This window comes from Oncorhynchus keta, chromosome 32 (assembly GCF_023373465.1).
Source record: "Oncorhynchus keta strain PuntledgeMale-10-30-2019 chromosome 32, Oket_V2, whole genome shotgun sequence".
NCBI classification, from domain to species: domain Eukaryota; kingdom Metazoa; phylum Chordata; class Actinopteri; order Salmoniformes; family Salmonidae; genus Oncorhynchus; species Oncorhynchus keta.
In genome coordinates this window covers 14,526,478-14,549,190 of record NC_068452.1, presented here as the reverse complement: position 1 = coordinate 14,549,190, position 22,713 = coordinate 14,526,478, and the positions used below count along the sequence as shown (strand labels likewise).

At 43.3% G+C, this 22,713-nt stretch overlaps 1 protein-coding gene across 1 annotated transcript in view; it reads right to left on the bottom strand.

Moving 5' to 3' along the window:
- The window catches only part of LOC118365062 (heterogeneous nuclear ribonucleoprotein L-like), a 59,489-nt gene extending 36,995 nt beyond the window's left edge, over positions 1 to 22,494 (bottom strand). Inside the window, exon 1 of the mRNA XM_052490676.1 lies at positions 22,148 to 22,494. Coding sequence (XP_052346636.1) covers positions 22,148 to 22,342 — 195 coding nt within the window. The 5' untranslated portion in view covers positions 22,343 to 22,494. The remainder of the gene's footprint in view (positions 1 to 22,147) is intronic.
- Between the last annotated feature and the right edge of the window lie 219 nt (positions 22,495 to 22,713).

The window sequence follows — 22,713 nt, the reverse complement described above, 5'->3', positions numbered from 1 at the left end:
CAACTTAGGGCGAACAGGGCTCTGTTAGAGAAAAGACACATGTTTAACAACGTTGTGTAACTGTAGGCCAGATACAGGGTTGACATACTGTTTGTGTGTGTGTGTGTGTGTGTGTGTGTGTGTGTGTGTGTGTGTGTGTGTGTGTGTGTGTGTGTGTGTGTGTGTGTGTGTGTGTGTGTGTGTGTGTGTGTGTGTGTGTGTGTGTGTGTGTGTGTGTGTGTGTGTGTGTGTGTGTGTGTGTGTGTGTGTGTGTGTGTGTGTGTGTGTGTGTGTGTGTGTGTGTGTGTGTGTGTGTGTGTGTGTGTGTGTGTGTGTGTGTGTGTGTGCGAGAGAGAGAAAGAGTGTGTCAGGTTATGTGTGTGTATGTTTGTATATGTGAGAGGGTGTGTGTCTACACCATAAAATCAACGGTAGAGTACTTCATTAGAGAGGAACCAATCTAGAAACCAACAGATTATCAACTTCGAGCCACAAATATCCAATACTTTCTCTTACTATACGGCCCACCAGCCCAAATGCATCGAAAACCGTACAGTGTTACTTCTTCGCTCCGACTCTGTGCTCACCTGCTGAAGCACGACCTCTCGTCTCACTGGCTGGATGTGGTTTTCTGCTGAGTCAGTCACCATCCGGGCCAGGTTGGGCGTCACCGACCGAATCTACTCAGACCAAAGGGTTGAGTTGGAAGTTGGAACACAGCCTTTTATAAGGCATTAATTGTCTCAAAGCAGTTCCCCACAGGGAACAATAAAGTTAGAATTAGTCTTTGGGACCAGAGCAGCAGAGTAGAGCGGAGGGAGATACCAGCTGTAGGTCATCAGTGAAACATTCCTGACAACCGTAAAGCCTTTGGCATTAATCACTGTGGCAGTTTGTTTCACATGACGCTAGTAGGGGGTCGGGGTTTTATTGTCCGTGCCAGGTGAGACGACCATGTTTCTGCTTAGGACCCCTGAGTGTTGCTGTCCCCCCTCATACCCCTCGTGCACACACACCACCACCACTATCAGATAGAACAGAGTGGACATGACAGTTGAACAGGTATCTCATACTCGCGGCACGACCGCGGCAAAGGGCATTTAAGTACCATCCCCCGCTCCCCTCCCTTGCCCCTTTCTCCATCTCCATAGCAACAGGATCTCAGCTTTTTTTGTAGGAATGAGGGGTATAAGGGGGTGACAAGCAGTGACATATCCCTTTCAGTGACATTTTCGATCAGGGACGGATGTTGATGTATAATTTCCATTTTAACATACATACTGATCATCAGTTTCTAGGCCCCCGTTGACTTGCAACTAACAGGCGTTTTGGTTTTGCTGATCGAGGGCCAATAACTAAACCGAGTTCCTCTTCTCTCATTTCTTTTTTCTCCTTCCTTCTCTTCCAGAATGTTCTCATTAAACCTGGCCTTGTCTGCTACCGCTAAACCAGAGCGGTAAACATTTGCCAGGTCAAACTCTGCACAAACGGGGCTAACAAGGCAGAGGTAATGCATAATTTATCTCGCCAACAGCCAGGGTTCCACGGAACAAACAATCTGACGGGGGAACATTTGTTTTAGTGCCGTTTTTCGAGAGTCGTCATTAATTGAACCATTCTGATTATTGTCTCAGCCTCTGCGTCCCAAGTGGACTACTGTTGACCAGGGCTCATAAGGCTCTAGTCAAAAGTAATGTGTTATATAGGGAATAGGGTGCCATTTGAGATACAACCTTAGTGTAGAGTGTAAATAGAAATGTTAGATGAAGATTCCCTTTTGGCTGTCGGATAGAATGGAAGAAAATCAGGAGGTACAAGTAGTGTGAAGTATCTTTGGCTTTATTTTGTCAAAAGCAATTACTTTTCTGGGGATGATATGAAAACAAGGCTCCTCTTCTACTGCAAGAAACCACATTTGAATTGATATATTTTGGTCATGAACAATTGACATTGTTTTATTGAGCAAACATGGCAGGCGGGTAGTAGAGACTGCATAACCACATTTGAAACTGAATTTGAAGATGATATGGAGACTCATATACAGATATAACAAAGACATAACATGAATTGGTTCCTAAACGTAGATACCATTACGTTGTAGTAGTTCTTATAATCTGTAGTAGTTGTAGTAGTAATTGGTTGCAATATGGTTATGTGAGGTCTCCTCAACCAGAAAACCAGTTTACAACCAGAAAATTACGCCATGAAGTCTCCATATGCCAAAAGTTTGACACACTTTCATAAAATAAAATAAAAAAATGGTTCTGGATCATTCTCCAATCAAGCATGCGGTTCAGCGGACATATTAAACACCCCCATCATATTAAATTATTCTGCTCGCCAGTTGGGTTCAGAAGAGCCCCTTTTCTGTTAAAACAATCCTGGTTAAATATTTTATTTAGCTTCCTAGCCACCTGTCGTGCAACAAACCTCCTCAGCCTCCTTCTTGTCCGATGCCACTGTGTCACATACGTTCAGCTGCACCATCGAGAGCATCCTGACCGGTGCATCACTGCCTGGTATGGAAACTGTTGGGCATCCGACCGTAAGGCGCTACAGAGGGTAGTGCGTATGGCCCAATACTTCACTGGGGCCAAGCTTCCTGCCATCCAGGACCTACATACTAGGTGTGTCAGAGGAAGGCCCAAAAAATTGTCAAAGACTCCAGTCACCCAAGTTATAGACTGTTCTTTCTGCTACTCCACGGTAAAGTGGTCCCCGGAGCGCCAAGTCTAGACCCAAAAGGCTCCTTAACAGCTTCTACCCTCAAGCCATAAGACTGCTGAACAATTTATCAAATGGCCACTCGGACTATTTGCATTGTGTTACTTTTTAGGCAAGCTCAATCAGGCACAGATGACGTATTTCATAGGATTTCAAATAGTATTTGAGCCCAGGTCTGCACCATGCACAGGATATTGAACCCAACCATCTTTCCTGCTTTGGACAAATAAGTATTTCAGGCAGAATTCCAGAGGCCAGAAGATGAGACAAGAAGACATTTTGAAGCTTTTGTTCTTTCCCGGTTCCTATCTGTGTTTTTTCAGGTAAAGGGAGAACGCAGACACTTATGAATTCCACTAGTGTTTCAGGCACTCTGGTAAGTGCCTCTGGCAATGTGACTTCCAGAATACCAATATCTTTCCATTAAAACTCCTTCATGAAATATACAAACTAAGGATGTACAAACAGAACAATATACAAACAGAACAGAGGTCTGCTTCAAGTCTTTCATATGAGAAAAGACCATTGTTCGTTAGGTTCAATTAAAGACACTTCCCCCCCAAAATGTAAGTAGATATACACACACACACACACACACACACACACACACACACACACACACACACACACACACACACACACACACACACACACACACACACACACACACACACACACACACACACACACACACACACACACACACACACACACACACACACACACACACACACACACACACACACACACACACAGACAGCCAAATCTCTTTCAACTCCTCAACCCAGAACTGCAGAGTGTGGGCATAGCAAGCAATATCATGCACAATACATCACTTAGGGACGCCTTCGAAGCCGGCTGTCAGAAAAATACTGCACTGCATTGGCCAATGTCGACTCCCCTCCGCAACCACGGTAATCAACCATGTTCAAACAGCAGACACAAACACAGCAGACACAAACACAACTCAAGAAAGGGCTATAGTGTGATCCCTATGCTTAACGTCCTTTGAGTTAATGCTGGAGGCTATTATTTGTATCCTTCTTCATTAAATAGATGGCTATTCTCTCAAACAATCACCTGGAGAGCAATTGGGACAGCACACAACCCTGCAATGTAATAGACACACACGCACCCATACATACATACAACAATGCTAACTAGCATTAGTGCAAGGGGTTAGCGGTTAGGGGTTAGGTTGTCATTGCTGGACTTTCGCCCACTCGAAGGTAGAGCACCATCCAATAAATTAGAACTCATCACTGTATGAGAGTGGGCTGGCCTTGGTACGTTTTTATGAATAAGGCCAAACTGAGACAGCTCCCATTTGACCAGAGATACATTTGAACCTCGTTGCTCCACACCTCCCCAAACCATCTTGCTGCTCAATGTGTAAATGTATGTTTTTAAACTTTGGTGCTTTGTGTTCTATGTTGTAAAAGTGTCTGAAACTGTGTATGCTACTATTTCGGCCGGGTCTCTCTTGTAAGATAGATTTTGAATTATATTTAGACTAAACTGGTAAAATAAAATATATAAAAGAAAAGAGTGGTTACCATCATCAAACGACAAGAGGAAGGCATAAAATATGCCCCTCATCCAGCTGCCCGTGTCCTTTCTGTCTATGGGCCTTGGTCAAAAGTAGTGCAGAGAATAGGGTGCCATTGGGGATGTACACCTTCTCTCTCATTTCCTTCTCACCCATGCAGCCACAGAGGTTATTAATATGGATATGATTGGATTCTATGCACTACTTTTAAAATTACACATTGACATTGGGCAGGAATTTTCACCCGCTTTGATGATCTTCACAGACTTCTTTCCCCTCATCGCTTTTTCTATATTGTTTTAACGTTGTGCGCGTCAAAGGGGAAGCCTAATTCCACAAGGCTGCAGGCTTTTGGATAGTTTCTGGGATGTTGTCCGCACAATGAAAATGTGGGGTTTTGGCACGTGCAAAAACTAGGCTTTAAATAGACTGCGGCGCGCACGGTGCATTGCAATCAATGTGTGTATTTTTTTTAATCATTCAAGGTCGTTATCTGTGAGGGCCTGTCACAATCACCATATTCACCATGAAATTGATCATCGACCTTTGACAGAAAATTGCTTGAAAAACATGATATCCGTCCTATCTGACGGACCAGGGCCTGTATGATAATAATAATAATAATAATAATAATAATAATAATCATCATCATTTGAGCGTGCTTATACTGTATATAGTCTTGTTTCACTGTATGTACAAGTGGGTAACCTGTACAGGTGTAAGTTATTCTGCATATCCAATTCCCCCTGAGACCTCCTTGGAGAGGGTCTGGGAGTACTAACATAGGATCAGTTTTGCCTTTTAGATCATGGTAAGATTATATGGGTGGGGAGGGGGGGTGTGATCCAAGATCTGAGATCTTGATTTTTTTGTGTAAAGAGTCCAGTTGCATGGATCGAAAAAATCCTGACACTGCTGTTTGAATATGACACTTTTCTATGAATTTAATTCTACCACCATATTGCTTTTCCTCTCTTTGCTTTCAATGTATTCAGAGTGAATACATCCCATTGCTCCTTTGAGAATTTCACCTTCAAACTTGAAGTTAAATAATGTCCCCACTGATCAGCATACCTTTTGAGTGTGAGGTTAATAAACTACTTAGCATTAGAGAGAACATGCTTCACATACACCCTAACACTACACACACAGAGACACATACACACGCACACACACTAGCCATATGCCTCAGTGGAATGTGCCTTTCACTTATCGCAAAAGAAAAAACTATCGTCTGATTTTAATTTGGGTAACATCATTGGCTTGCAGGTCTGTCTGAAATGCAAATGTTCTATAATTATGCCAATGTTAAAAAGGGCTAAACTTGTCAACAGATGTGGTGGAATATTAATTCTCATATTTTTACATATCAGATGAGTATTTTTAATCACTCAAACGCATAATCACCCTAATCACACGAAGAGATAACAAAACGATTATTATTCTCATCAAACGCTGTCTAAAACATACAGTAGGGAAAAGGTGAAGAGGACCTTTATTACTAGATGAGTGAAGGTGTAATGAGGTAAAACCATGCTCACGTGATGACTAACCTTGCCGGAGGCCTGAGGATTTGTGTTAACTTCCCGAGCTAATGAATAGCCTTGGCTTTAGCTCACGAGCTAGCAGTCTTGTGACACACGAGAGACCCTGCTTCGAACCCTGGTTGGAACCATACTGAAACAGCCATTTGAAACGCAGCTATTCATAATAAACTAATGTTCCAAATGTTTCAGAAGGGCCAGTGAGGTGTGTCCGTCTCTTACTCAGTTTAGGCCAAAGTCAGACATGCCATTATGTAGCCCGATTGCACTTCAATCTGAAAGCGCCAATAAATGCTAAGCATTTACTTGATTATTGATTGTCAGACTTTGATGATGTTGGTCCATTGTTTTGAGGCTGACAGAAACAGTGAAGACAAGTGGCTTGGATTGGTCTAGCTGTAATTGTTGCTGCCGTCTTCAGAGCACATGTACAGGTTTACTTGATGTACAGGTTCATTTGATCACTCTGTTGTTGCAGATCATTTTCCTGCCCTGCAGGAAATGCAAACTTGTTGTGTATTAGAGATTTAAAAAGGCTTTTAAAGTTAGTCATTTCCACTTTAAAACGAAAAATGGATCAACTAAAATATCCATGAATTATAATCCACATGAAAATTCACATTTCCTGTTACTGCAGGAATATTTTCTTACATTTACATTTTTGTCATTTAGCAGACACAATAGTGAGTACATTACATTCCTGCTGTGAGAAACTGGTCAAGTTAAGATATGACATGCAGGTGTCGGCGTTTGAATTTTAGTTTGCACCGCACCCACACTTTCCTGTCTCTCTTCACTATCTCTGTCATGTAAAACAAAAACAAAAACAAAAAAAAGAAATACATAAACACGTTTGGGAGTGATGATGATAGTGAAGGGAAGGGCTCGGCCAAACAATCTCACAGTGGGTTACATTACGGCATGTTGCCACTACTACCAAAGTCACACCTGGATGAGGAATCTCGAGAACCGGCTGGTTCATCATTCGGACAGGATTTAGCCGGGTGCCAATATACCCTCATATCAAATTATTTATTGAATTATTTATCTCTTTCTAAATTTACAATATGAATGCAGTACTTTCCCCAAACAGGAAATCAAAGAAGATAATGCAAATGTATAAATAAATCAGCAGCAATAACATCATAACTGTAGAACTGTAATCCCCTCATCTTCTCTGTTTGGTGTTCTTGCATTGTAAAATGCTGAGTCGTATTGACAAAATGCCAACAGCTACTATATATAAATAAAGGCTCCTCAAAATGTAAATTAGTTGTAAATGTATCTCTGCTTCGAGCACATCCTGCTTCGAGCATGCCCCATTCAAAAAAAATGCAGAACTAAGAACAGATACTGTATGTGTTCACCCCAGACTTGACTGCATTTGACCAGCACAAAAACATCCTGTGGCGTTCTGCATTAGCATCGAATATCCCCCGCGAAATGCAACTTTCCAGGGAAGTCAGGAACTAATATTCTCAGTCAGTTAGGAAAGCTAAGGCTAGCTTTTTCAAACAGAACTTTGCATCCAGTAGCACTAATTCCAAAAAGTTTTGGGACACTGTAAAGTCCATGGAGAATAAGAGCACCTCCTCCCAGCTGCCCACTGGCTAGGAAACACTGTCACCACCGATAAATTCACCATGATTGCGAATTTCAATAAGCATTTCTCTAAGGCTGGCCATGCTTTCCACGTGGCTACCCCTACCCCGGCCAACAACTCAGCACCACCTGCAGAAACTTGCCCAAGCCCTCCCTGCTTCTCCCTCACCAAAATCCAGACAGCTGATGATCTGAAAAAGCTGCTTTTGCAGGATCCCTGGATCCCTACAAATCAGCTGGGCTAGACCATCTGGAACCTCTCTTTATAAAATTATCCGCTGAAATTGTTGCACCCCCTATTACTAGCCTGTTCCAACCTCTCTTTCGTATCGTCAGAGATCCCCAAAGATTGGAAAGCTGCCGCGGTCACCCCCCTCTTCAAAGGGGGAGACACTCTAGACCCAAACTGTTATAGACCTATCCTGCCCTGCTTTTCTAAAATCTTCAAAAGCCAAGTTAACAAACAGATCACCGACCATTCCATCGTACCTTCTCCACTATGCAATCTGGTTTCCGAGCTGGTCATGGGTGCACCTCAGCCACGCTCAAGGTCCTAAACTATATTATAACCGCCATCGATAAAAGGCAGTACTGTGCAGCCGCCTTCATTGACCTGGCCAAGGCTTTCGACTCTGTCAATCACCACATTCTTATCGGCAGACTCAATAGCCTTGGTTTCTCAAATGACTGTCTCGCCTGGTTCACCAACTACTTCTCAGATAGAGTTCAGTGTGTCAAATTGGAGGGCCTGTTTTCCGGACCTCTGGCAGTCTCTATGGGGGTGCCACGGGGTTCAATTCTCTGACTCTTTTCTCTGAATATATCAATGATGTTGCTCTTGCTGCACAGCACTCTCTGATCCACCTCTATGCAGACGACAGCATTCTGTATACATCTGGCCCTTCTTTGGACACTGTGTTAACAAACCTCCAAACGAGCTTCGATGCCATACAATACTCCTTCCGTGGCCTCCAACTATTTTTAAATGCTAGTAAAACTAAATGCCTGCTCTCCAACCGATTAATGCCCGCACCCGCCTGTCCGACTAGCATCACTACTCTGGACAGTTCTGACTTAGAATATGTGGACAATTACAAATACCTAAGTGTCTTGTTACACTGTAAACTCTACAATCCAAAATGAAATCCAGAATCTGCTTCCTATTTCGCAACAAAGCCTCCTTCACTTATGGTGCCAAACATAACCTCGTAAAACTGACTATCCCACCGATCCTTGACTTCGATGACATTTACAAAATAGCCTCCAACACTCTACTCCAGCAAACTGGATGCAGTCTATCACAGTGCCATCAGTTGTCACCAAAGCCCCATATATTACCCACCACTGGGACCTGTATGCTCTCGTTGGCTGGCCCTCACTACATATTCGTCGCCAAACCCATTGGCTACAGCTCATCTATAAGTATTTGCTAGGTAAAACCCTGCCTTATCTCAGCTCACTGGTCATGATAGCAACACCCACCCATAGCACACACTCCAGCAGGTATATTTCACTGGTGATCCCCAAAGCCAACACTTCCTTTGGCCGCCTATCCTTCCAGTTCCCTGCTCCCAATGACTGAAACAAATTGCAAAAATAACTGATGCTGGAGTCTTATATCTCCCTCTCTAACTTTAAGCATCAGCTGTCTGAGCAGCTTACCAATCACTGTACCTGTACACAGCCAATCTGTAAATAGCACACCCAACTACCTCATCCCCATTTTGTTATGTATCCTCTTGCTCTTTTGCACCCCAGTCTCTACTTGCACATTCATCTTCTGCACATCTATCACTCCAGTGTTAATGCTAAATTGTAATTATTTCACCTCTATGGCCTATTTTTTGCCTTACCTCCCTAGTCTTCTGCATTTGCACACACTGTACATAGATTTTTCTATTGTGTTATTGACTGTCCGTTTATGTGTAACTCTGTGTTGTTGTTTTGTGGCACTGCTTTGCTTTATTTTGGCCAGGTCGCAGTTGTAAATGAGAACTTGTTCTCAACTGGCCTATCTGGTTAAATAAAGGTGAAATAAAAAAATGTAATCCTCAGATAACCTGTTTCAATAAGTGTGCCGATATCTGCATAACATTTACCATGGTTAACAACACTAAAAACAATGTAAATGGGGCAGAAAAAACAACATTTTGTCTTCCACCTGATGTTAGCTTTGGAGAAGCATTAACAGGCTAGGGCACAGGCCTCATTTGCATATACTTCGAAAAACCAAAAAAATAAATAAACTGTCGGGATCAGCATTAATTCCAGCGACGGATTACATAAAACACTCGCAAAAGCCAAGGAATACTAAGGAACGCCTCTCCGCCAGTCTCTCTGATGTCAGAAAGGGTTGGGAGAGATAACAGCCCGCATTGCGATGTGCCAGCTAAGTAGGGCATGTCGGGAGCTACCGCCGCCAGCCTTCAGAACTCTCCTTTTCCAATGGGGTGAAATGCTGCTTTCAAGCTCTCCCTCTGAAAACGATGTCGAGATCACAGAGTTGCGGAGATAAAGCACCTGCGTTTCAACTCCCCCACCTCCATCCCCTGCCCTCCTGCGCCCCACCCCCACTGGAGTCGCAACATTAAACTTTAATGAAGACAGACAGGGCAACAGAGGTAATATGGAGCTGCGCTGCTGAACTTTGGCTGCTCAGCATTGCACTGCAACCAGCCTGGGACCGGGCAGCGCAGCTCCATACCTCTGTTGCCCTGTCTGTCTTCATTAAAGTTTAATGTTGCGACTCCAGTGGGGGTGGGGTGCAGGAGGGAAGGGGATGGAGTTGGGGGAGCCTTGAAGTCATGCTGGTACCCAGTGTATATAGCCAAGTTATCATTATTCATTGAGTATTTATTAGTACTTTTATTAATGTGTTAATACTTTTCTATTATTTCTATCTTCATTGTTGTAAGCATTTCACTGTTAGTTACACTTGTTGTTTACAAAGCATGTGGCAAATAACATTTGATTTGATTTGCGTTGAGAGAGTTGCCAGACCGGCCGCTGTATGGTTATAAAGGGGGTTTCAAGGAAGAGGGTGGCCACAAGCCAGACAACATCCAACACCACGTACAGTGCCTTCGGAAAGTATTCTGAAGTATTCAGACCCCTTGACTTTGTCCACATTTTGTTACGTTACAGGATTTTCTAAAATGAATAAAATACATTTTCCCCTCATCAATCTACACACAGTACCCCATAATTACAAAGCGAAAACCGTTTTTTAAAACATTTTTGCAACTGTATAAAAAACTAACAGAAATACCTTATTTACATAACTATTCAGACCCTTTGCTATGAGACTCGAAATTGAGCTCAGGTGCATCCTGTTTCCATTGATCATCCATGACATGTTTCTACAACTTGATTGGAGTCCACCTGTGGTAAATTCAATTGATTAGACGTGATTTGGAAAGGCACACACTTGTCTATGCAAGGTCCCACAGTTGACAGTGCATGTCAGAGCAAAAACTAAGCCATGAGGCCGAAGGAATTGTCTGTAGAGCTCCAAGACAGGATTGTGTCGATGTACAGATCTGGGGAAGGGTACCAAAAAAATGTCTGCAGCCTTGAAGGTCACCAAGAACACAGTGGCCTCCATCATTCTTAAATGGAAGAAGTTTGGAACCACCAAGACTCTTCCTAGAGCTGGCCGTCCAGCCAAACTGAGCAACAGGGGGAGAAGGGCCTTGGTCAGGGAGGTGACCAAGAACTCGATGGTCACTCTGACCGAGCTCCAGAGTTCCTCTGTGGAGATGGAAGAACCTTCCAGACGGACAACCATCTCTGCAGCACTCCACCAATCAGGCCTTTATGGTAGAGTGGTCAGATGGAAGCAACTCCTCAGTAAAAGGCACATGACAGCCCACTTAGAGTTTCCCAAAAGGCAACTAAAGGACTCTCAGACCATAAGAAACAAGATTCTCTGGTCTGATGAAACCAAAATGTTACGCTTTTTGGCCTGAATGCCAAGCGTCACATCTGGAGGAAACCTGGCACCATCCCTGTGGTGAAGTATGGTTGTGGCTGCATCATGCTGTGGGGATGTTTTTCAGCGGCAGGGACTGGGAGACAAGTCAGGGTCAAGGGAAAGATGAACGGAGCAAATTACAGGGAGATCCTTGATGAAAACCTGCTCCAGAGCGCTCAGGACTTCAGATTGGGGCGAAGGTTCACCTTCCAACAGGACAACAACCCTAAGCACACAGCCAAGACAACGCAGAATGTCCATGAGTGGCCCAGCCAGAGCCTGGACTTGAACCCGATCAAACATCTCTGGAGAGACCTAAAAATAGTTATGCAGTGATGCTCCCCATCCAACCTGACACAGCTTGAGAAGATCTGCAGAGAAGTGTCACGCCCTGACCTTAGTATTTTTTGTTTTCTTTATTATTTTGGTTAGGTCAGGGTGTGACATGGGTGATATGTGTGTTTTTGTCTTATTCTAGGGTGTTTGTTCTATCTAGGGTTTTTAGTAGATTTATGGGGTTGTTTTCATCTAGGTGTTTATGTTGGTCTATGGTTGCCTAGATTGGTTCTCAATTGTTTATCGTTGTTTATCGTTGTCTCTGATTGGGAACCTTATTTAGGCCATCTTCTTTGGGTATATTGTGGGTTATTGTCTATGTTAAGTTGCACGTTAGCACATTGTTTATATAGCGGTCACGTTCATCTTATTTGTTTTATTGTTTTTGTTTAAGTGTTCTTCATGTTCTTCATTAATAAAGAAGAATGTATTCTAACCACGCTGCGCTTTGGTCTACTCCATACAACGATCGTGACAGAATAACCCACCAACAATGGACCAAGCAGCGTGGTAACGGACAGCAGCAGCAATCAAAGGACTTCTGGACTTGGGAGGAGATTCTGGATGGCAAAGGACCCTGGGCACAGCCAGGGGAATATCGCCGTCCCAAAGCAGAGCTGGAGGCAGCGGAAGCAGAGAGGCACCGGTATGAGCCCGAGTGGCAGCCCCAAAAATGTCTTGGGGGAGGGCACACGGGGAGTGTGGCGAAGTCAGGTAGGAGACCTGTGCCAGCTCCCCGTGCTTACTGTGGAGAGAGAGGGCGTTGCACCGGGCAGGCACTGTGTTATGCGGTGGAGCGCACGGTGTCCCCGTTGCGTGTGCATAGCTTGGTGCGGTACATTCCAGCTCCTCGTATTGAGAGAGTGGGCATCGAGCCAGGTGCCATGAAGCAGGCTCTACGCATCTGGTTTCCAATGAGTCTCCTCGGGCCGGCATACATGGCACCAGCCTTACGCATGGTGTCCCCGGTTCGCCTGCACAGCCCAGTGCGGGCTATTCCACCTCGCCGCACTGGCCTGGCTACGGGGAGCATTCAACCAGGTAAGGTTGGGCAGGCTCAGTGCTCCAGATCTCCAGTGCGCCTTCTCGGTCTAGTCTATCCGATGCCATCTCCACGCACCAGCGTGGCAGACCCCGCACCGGGCTTCCTGTGCGTCGCCAGAGCCCAGTTCTCCCTGTTCCTCCTCCCCGCACTCGCCCTGATGTGCGTGTCCTCGGCCCAGTACCACCAGTACCGGCACCAAGCACCAGGTCTACAGTGCGCCTTGTCTGTCCTGAGCAGCCAGAGTCTCCCGTCTGTCCTGAGCCGCCAGAGTCTCCAGTCTGTCCTGAGCCGCCAGAGTCTCCCATCTGTCCTGAGCCACCAGAGTCTCCCGTCTGTCCTGAGCCGCTAGAGTCTCCCGTCTGTCCTGAGCTGCTAGAGTCTCCCGTCTGTCCTGAGCTACTAGAGTCTCCCGTCTGTCCTGAGCTGCTAGAGTCTCCCGTCTGTCCTGAGCTGCAAGAGTCTCCCGTTTGTCCTGAGCTGCTAGAGTCTCCCGTCTGTCCTGAGCCGCTAGAGCCGCCAGTCTGTCCTGAGCCGTCAGTCAGCCAGGAGCTGCCAGAGCCGTCAGCCAGCCAGGACCTGCCAGAGCCGTCAGCCAGACAGGAGCTACCCTTCAGTCCTGAGCTACCTCTCAGTCCTGAGCTACCCCTCAGTCCTGAGCTACCCCTCAGTCCGGAGCTGCCCCTCAGTCCAGTGGGGCCCTTTAGTAGGGTTGCCAGTCCTAGGTTGGCGACAAGGGTCGCCGTTCCTAGGAGGCCACAAAAGCGGACTAAGACTATGGTGGAGTGGGGTCCAAGCTTGTAGCTTCATACCCCAAAAGACTCGAGGCTGTTAATCCCTGCCAAAGGTGCTTCAACAAAGTACCGAATAAAGGGTCTAAATACTTATGTAAATGACATATTTCAGTTTTTAATTTTTTATACATTTGCAAAAATGTAGTCATTATGTAGTCAGTATTGTGTGTAGATTGATGAAGATTTAAAAAAATATATTTTATCCATTTTAAAATAAGACTGTAAAGTAACAAAATGTGGAAAAAGTCAAGGGGTCTGAATACTTTCCAAATGTACTGTATATCATAGCAGCCCTTACTAATGTTACCATTGAATTGCTGTAGAACCATTTTTGGTTAGGACTGGCACCATTGAAAATGGCCAATGGCCACAAAAACCACTGTATGTATATAATGAACACAAGTCAGGAAACAACATTTCCTATAAGTGAAATACGCTGCAATTTTACATCTAGGCATTGCTTTGTCGGTGTGTAGGCTAGGAAACATTGAATAATAGTTCAAAGAAAAGAAGCTCTCTCTCATTGCTCTTGCAGAGTATCACTTATTTATTGAATGCCGACATTTCAAGCTTCACAACCATCAACAGAGATCTTAACCAGTATTTCCTAGAACATCATCATGTCAGTCTTGGAAGGGTGACCTGACTCTGACCCACCCTATATTCCCGTGTCTCACAGCAGTGGTTTGATCAAGCTCTAGCTTAATGGAACTTGGGGCATACTCTGGCTATGACGCTGCAACTACTGCTGTACTGTGTTCATGGGAGGGAGAGAGGGATAGAGAGAGGGATAGAGAAAGGGAGGGAGTGAAAAGGAGATGGAGAACGAGAGGAAGGGCGAGGCCTAAGACAGATGGGGAGGCCTCTGCAAAAGAGAGGGCGAGTTGGACAGAGAGAAACACAGCCTTATCCTGGTAATGAGGAGAGTCGGTCAACAAAGCCACCCTCAAAAATCCTATCCCTCTCTCCCTCTACTACAGTCGTCTGTTAATGTTTGCCTTTTCAATTGTTTGCACAGTGATTTCCAATGGGAATACGCTTCACAGCACAAGCCTCTGAGTCCTTGTTTACACTCTTCAATTGGACAGTAGTACTGTTTTCGTGTTTTAGGTACAATAGCTTTAGGCGATCTCAATTTTACAGACATCTTCACCAACTAGGTTTCAAAATGTGTATTTTTGTGGCATTACACCTGTAGCCTGGTCCCAGATCTCTTTGTGCTGTCATGCCATAGCACTAGAAGCGCGGCCATAGCACTAGAAGCACGGCCATAGCACTAGAAGCACGGCCATAGCACTAGAAGCACGGCCATAGCACTAGAAGCACGGCCATAGCACTAGAAGCACGGCCATAGCACTAGAAGCACGGCCATAGCACTAGAAACACGGCCATAGCACTAGAAACACGGCCATAGCACTAGAAGCACGGCCATAGCACTAGAAGCATGGCCATAGCACTAGAAGCACGGCCATAGCACTAGAAGCACGGCCATAGCACTAGAAGCACGGCCATAGCACTAGAAGCATGGCCATAGCACTAGAAGCACGGCCATAGCACTAGAAGCACGGACATAGCACTAGAAACACGGCCATAGCACTAGAAGCACGGCCATAGCACTAGAAGCATGGCCATAGCACTAGAAGCACGGCCATAGCACTAGAAGCACGGCCATAGCACTAGAAGCACGGCCATAGCACTAGAAGCATGGCCATAGCACTAGAAGCACGGCCATAGCACTAGAAGCACGGCCATAGCACTAGAAACACGGCCATAGCACTAGAAACACGGCCTTAGCACTAGAAACACGGCCTTAGCACTAGAAGCACGGCCATAGCACTAGAAGCATGGCCATAACACTAGAAGCACGGCCATAGCACTAGAAGCACGGACATAGCACTAGAAACACGGCCTTAGCACTAGAAGCACGGCCATAGCACTAGAAGCATGGCCATAGCACTAGAAGCACGGACATAGCACTAGAAACACGGCCTTAGCACTAGAAGCACGGCCATAGCACTAGAAGCATGGCCATAGCACTAGAAGCACGGCCATAGCACTAGAAGCACGGACATAGCACTAGAAGCACAAAATGTTGACTACATATTAATTTAAAATGTAAATATCTCTTATTAAAGTCATCCCCTCCCCACCTTACTCGACTTTCCCTAAATAAGTCTATTTAACACAAGTATGTTCTTAGAATTTCGATATCGCTAACAGAATTTGTGTTATTAGCAATTTTAAGAGGACAAGAGGTCATTTTTTTCCCCGGAGCATCAAATCCTCTTACAGAGTCACACGAAGGTAAGATGTTTTGATTTCTATATAGCATCAGAAAGAGCAGATTCCAGTTTCCAAAACACTAACCTGTGAAAATAAGTCTCAAAATGTAAGAGATGAGCTCTATTTCGAAATATCCCTTTTCCAAGAATAACCACTGTTCCATGCACTACACATATGAGCATGTGGTAGCAGATAGCCTACAGTAAACTAATAAAAATGCTATTGTGTTCTTTGAAATATATATATTTTTTATTCTAATGTTACCCAATACCTTCATAAACACAACCAAATAGCATATATGATAGCATATATGAAATGTATCTATTACACTGTTTGAATGTTGCAGTCAAAATGAATGCTCATTGGCTGAGAGTGGGGTCCCTCTCGAGGCCCTGCTTTTCTAGTGATAGGAGTTGGCTACAGAGCTTGACATTTATGGGGCCAGCTAAGGTCCTGGAGTAAAAGGAAGAGAGGATAGATCAAGAGACTGAAAGAGAATGGGGACAGGTGGAGAATTTTGTTTCAGGCCTCGGCTGAGTTGAATTTATAAGCTCCTAAGTGACTCCTGATAACATCAGCACAGTGGGAATCTGCTTAAGAGCCTGTCAGCAGGGTAGAAGAAGAAGAAGAAGAAGAAGAAGAAGAAGAAGAAGAAGAAGAAGAAGAAGAAGAAGAAGAAGAAGAAGATAGAACTGACAATAATTAAACTTACGTCTCGGATTCACTTCAAACACCACCCTGGGAGCATTAAGCCTTTCCACTACAGCTCAATGAATTTAGGAGAGACAGAGAGAGAAAGACAGACAGACAGAGAGAGAAACAGACAGACAGACAGACAGACAGACAGACAGACAGACAGACAGACAGACAGACAGACAGACAGACAGACAGACAGACAGACAGAGAGAGAGAGGTAAAGAGAGAGAGAGAGCCACAACCACTTTAAAATAAACCATCTTGCCATCTTCAGCATCTGTCGTAGGTAAGTAGTATTTCTTCAGAGGTCAACAGATGCTTGCTTTGTAACTACCTTGTGGGGGAATGTGGAAAACAAGCTGAGAGAACAGGACAACACACAGATGTGTTCTTCAGCCTTGACAGTGTTGATTGCTGGTTTGTCAAACATGAAACCCTTGGAGTTTCCTTTATCTCATCTCAAATGTAGTTTTTGTGTGTTTCTAATGATTGCCTGTCCTTGATACTCATCTTTATGACAGGATAAAAGCATACGATTTGAGATTTTATATTGACCGAAGACAACACTGGATCACTTTCAATGCAAATCGGCATACTTTATACAGGTACAGGCCAAGACAAAGACTGGTTGGTAATACTTCAGTCTGCCTCAGGCTGACAGGATGTCAGAAGGAGGCAGAGACAGAAGGTTCAGCCCCTCTTTTTAGAAATGGGCAATTCTACGGTAACAGAATGACACTGAGACTCTGACTTTTCCACTTTAAAGGTATGCCAAACAGAAACCATTGATTGCAAAGTTAAACAAACCATACAACTTTAGGACTTTCCACAGAAAATGTGATAAAAACACATTTACTTTGAAAACAGAGTGTAGAGTAACATAATGTCGTTAACATTTTCCTCCGTTTATTATGTGGCCACATTTTCCACCAAAAAAATGTTAAATAATGTATCTAATCCGAATTAATATCCAAAGATGTCTGCAGAAAGAATGATAATGCACCTCGAGCTTGAAAAAAACTATTTTGGTTATTGACTTTCAATAAGTGAAATGGATTTAACACCCAGTAACAACATGATGGTAGCAGAGTGACATCGTATGTCCCTCCCTGATCTGTACTATACAGAGATGCATGGTGATGTCAAATAATATCAAATTTGGTTGGTCCGAATCGGACCAAAACAGTGCCAATCATAGACGTCTATGTTTCACAAGTTTGGACATCACAGTACAGCACAGTAGAGTACAGTACAATAGAGTTCAGTACAGTACAGTACAGTATAGTACAGTACAATGCAGTAAATTATACTGTACTTTACTCTAGTGTGCTCTACTGTACTGTAATAAACCCTTCTCTACTGTACAATACAATATGGTACTTGATTGTACTGACCAATACTATATACTGCACTTTTTTTAAATGGAGCCCATTTGTTTTCTGTACTTTTATTTCCATGACTGATCAAAACTGGTTTTCTCATGGCTCTCGCTTGTCTCTCTGCAGCAGATATATGGTGAGCAATATGTTTGGAACATCGAATCGCAATAAAATCACAGTATGGAATTGCAATACATATATAATTGTGAAAATCGCAATACGCATGATATTGGCACCTAAGTATCATGATAATATCATATCGTGAGGTCCCTGGTAATTCTCAGCCCTATTAGGTATCAATAAGAGCTGGAAGGGTGACATTACATTTACATTACATTTAAGTCATTTAGCAGACGCTCTTATCCAGAGCGACTTACAAATTGGTGCATTCACCTTATGACATCCAGACATTAACTGGAGAGAGTGTACGTTGTCCAGACTGTTTTCACACTCCTGGTTTAACCATGAGACAGAAGGAGAAAGAAAACAGTTATGAGCTGAACATAACAGTGGAAGGAAGGACAGTAAGCAGGTAACCCAAAGGTGATTTGTGACTACTATGAATTTCCATTGTAGCCAATTCAGTTGCAGTCATTCTGTTACTGATTTGGTGACAGAATAAATTGCTTTAATCACTTAATAAATCATAAACCAAATTGTTATTCGTAAAACCACTATAATTAATTAGTAGGTCTACCTTTACTTGTTACTTCTGTGAACATTCATTATCCTCCCTCACTAGGAAGAGAAATTAGAACATTTCTTAAAGATATGTGGGGTTTTGGTAACAGAATGACAAGACTAGACTGTATTTCTTAAATTTACTGGAGGCAAACCATTATGGCAAAACTAAATATAAATGATATTAGGTGGCAGGGGTCTTTACTTCAACATCATTGTCTTTTTATATATTTCTAATAGATTTTAAAACTGTTTTCTAGATGTTTTCTAAGACCCCTTTTCCATATGTTTAACCAGAAATCAAAGCCTTTGCTTATTCCTAATGTAGAGACATTTATATATGCCTTCATTTCTCAAAAGTATCGACTCTTAGCTTTCATTTGACACCCAATTTGATGTGCTCCTATGAACTTCTCATGTTAGTGCTCATGGGTCTTTTACATGGAAATGCCCAAATCTAGTTCACGAAGTAGACCAGACAGTGGTAACCTAGCCTGGTCCTAGATGCGTTTACGTGATCTAGAATAAAATAGAATAACATTTAGCAGAAATATAAATACAAGGAAGGCAGTCAAACTAATTTACAGTAAAATAATTACACGTGTACAGGGGAAAATATTTGTTTCTAGTGTTCGATTTAATGTCCATAGTTAGTATGGATATTGGAATATAGTCCCAGTCAAAGTTCACCCAGAGCTGTGCCACCCAGGTCCACACTGAAGCTAATTTCTTAGCCAAACGGCCACAGTCCTATCTCCGAAAGCAGGTTCCATGCAGCCCAAAGATGAGGCTTTCGTCACACTGGTATGAGCAAACATTTGTAACATACTAATATTTTGTGGAAATGATTAATTCCGACTCACAAAATGCAAAAATTGCTTTGTTTTGTTGTTGCCTCTCCTTGTTCGGGCAGTGCTCGGCGTTCGACGTCACCGGTCTTCTAGCCATCATTGATCCTTTTTTAATTTTCCATTGGTTTTGTCTTGTCTTCCCACACACCTGTTTTCAATCCCATTCATTACCTGTTGTGTATTTAACCCTCTGTTTCCCCTCATGTCTTTGTCAGAGATTGTTTATTGTCAGTGTAGTGTTGTTTGTTGTATAGGTGTGCGTCGGGTCTTCGTACCCATATTTTGTTTATGTTCTTTTCCTGTTTAGTGTTATGGAGCATGTTACTAGGACATTATTAAAAGACTCCATTTTACACTCCGTTTGACTCTCCTGCGCCTGACTTCCCTGCCACCTATACACATATGCCTGACATTGGGACTCATACAATGACTCAGAGATTCATCCCGGCATCTGAACCAAGCTTTGCCGCGCACCCAGATGATTATCAGCCAGGGCCCTTGGCTTTTTTTTTTGTCGCGCCAGTAGTGGCATTACTACCATCCAAGAGACCACAATGTAATTCCCTCTTTGCATATGCCAATGGGATACGATTAAAAGAATGCAAACTGCACTTCAAACTATCTCTCCCTATCAAACACACCAACAAGCCTCATTGCTAGGCACATAATAAACATGTTAATGTTCTGTTGGGCCACGATAAAGCCTATGGTCGCCCACCAGGGTTCTTTCGATGTGCTTGTCTGGCTCCATTCCAAATGGCACCCTATTCCTTATATAATGCACTACTTTTGACCAGGGCCTTGATATGCAGCCTCTGTCACTGCCCAAACTGAGGAGATATACTGAGGAGATATTGTTCCAAAGCTAAGTAGGAGATTGATATACCAATAAAAGTGTAGCGAATTAAACCATATCGGAAGTCTCCACTTCCACCTTCCTTGTGTCAATAAAAAATGATAGACAATCCGTTACCAGAGGGTACTGGTGATAATCCGTTAACAGCCAGGCTATTAAAAGAGGAGCGGAGGTAACCGTAACAACGTGCTACTGTTAAACACATGAGAGGGTGTGATGTCATATGTTATGCCATGGTGGGAAATTGTTTCCCCTTGATTGGACCCTTATTGATAATCCTTTAATGGAAGATCTATCAAAAGAGGAAGGGAGACAAACATGTTACCATGCTACTGTTGAACACAGGCGAGGTGTGTGATGTGTAAAAGCACCCCAAAGAGGAAGAGTGTTCCCTCTTGATTGGACTTTTTCTTAAATGACCAAATGACCATCAAGGCAAAGTACACAAAAATCTATTTGATTTTATTAACCCTTATTTTATGAGGTAGGTTGACTAAGATTACATTATCATATTACAGCAACAGCTTGGGGAAGGGATATCCAATATCCAAGATTGAGAATATTTGGGCCAGGTTTATAGACACAGATTAGGTCTAGTCTTGGACTAAAAAGCCCTTTCAATTGAAAATCTCCATTTAGAATGCTTTTTACACCAGCACTAGGCCACACATATTTAAAATTAATGTTTAATTTATTTAGACTGTGGGTCTTTAAGAAATGCCAGGACGGACACAAAGGTACTGGTCCACAGTTTGCACAAGAGTGTGTGTTTTCGGTAGATTGGACGAATGACTGCACTGACAGTGACTTCACAGGGAGCAGCGAAGGTCTAATACGTCCAGATAAGCAGTGCTCAACCAGTACTCACTCTGTATTCAAATGGTTACATTTCTCTTACAGCTCTCTCTGGAGATGGACCTGATGCAGCATGTGTGATTTGGAATCCTGAGCAAACCCTCCTGTATTTCTCATAAAGGATCCTAGACCACAAATCTACATATAGAATACCATGGGGTTTGAAGTCTATTTCAGCATGTGGATAAACATGTGTTCATACTTATGTAGATAACCATGTAAATACTTATTTATGAGGATAATATTATGTTGTGACTGTGAATGTGGGTACATCAGAGCATCTCTGTCATCCTCTTTGGTGAAACAATGTTAGCCTTGGGTGAGAAATGGGATATGGTTCTTCACAGTGACATTCATCCAAATTATACATATCTTAAGCCCCAGTTCATAGCGTTTGTCTAAATGTGGTTAAGCAAAACACCCACGGATACATTGCTTCCGGGGACAGTCTCTAAATTGATGATGAACGCTGATAACCTGCGTATTATTTGTCTCATTATTATTGAGACTAAATAGATTTCAAGCCGCCAGACTGTCGGGGACACTAAATGTAAAATCAAATTACGGGGTAACGAAGTTAAATAGCGTGCTTCGTTCGGTTGAGAACTCCAAAGTCGTGTGTTTTCATAGACATGAGCAACTGTACACAACTCCACACACGTTCTATAGTCTATGCTTTCATCTTTCATTTGTATTTTGTATGCTTTCTGAAGAACATTTCTTGACTCTAGCATAATATATTTGACACAAACCTAAATTGTCATTATTGGAAATCAGTCCATAAATAATCAAGAAGCCTTAAGATTCTCAGAACTGCGGCTGGATCATTGGCCCATCTGACAATCCTAGTCCAAAAAGTTTATTGAAGACTGTCACTTGCCCAATAAATGTATGAGAGATAGGAAACAACACTGACTTTTTTATTTTAATATGGTCACTTTCTTTTTCCAAGCCAAGCATCTAAGGTACATAAGACAATGAGCAATGCTATGTCTACACCCACCTTTCTTCCAGACCCATATTTTGTTGTTGACCACCCGGCCCTCTTTTCCCCGGGGGTCCCCGTAGCATCCTCTTCGTCTCCGAGCAGCCCCGCTGAAGCTGTATCTGAATCCTCCCCCTCCTCCACATCCATCGTCTTGAGACGCTTAGGTGCTCTCTCGTATTCCCCTTCCTCGTATTCCTCAATGATAGACATTGTTGATGAATACAAGTATTTGTTGGTTTTAGATTAATTCACCACCTGAGAAATTAATCACAAAAAAGGAGTCCAGAAAGTTGCATGCATGTGGCTCTACGATAAAATGTCGACCAAGCGAACTAGAATTCTGACAGCTGTGCGCAATTGACGGCAATGTCACCCCCCAATACGCCCCTTGTGCGTGCGTCTTCACTCTTTTGTTCACATTGCAGATTTCTTTCCATTGGACAACCTTTGCTTCTCTTCTAAATACAGTCGTTGATTGGCTATGGGGGTTATGCGTAAAAAGCGAAGATACGATAGAAGCTTCTGTATCGCGAGCCACAGTCTGTACTCTACGTGCATACCATCAAAGAGTGGGTCACTAG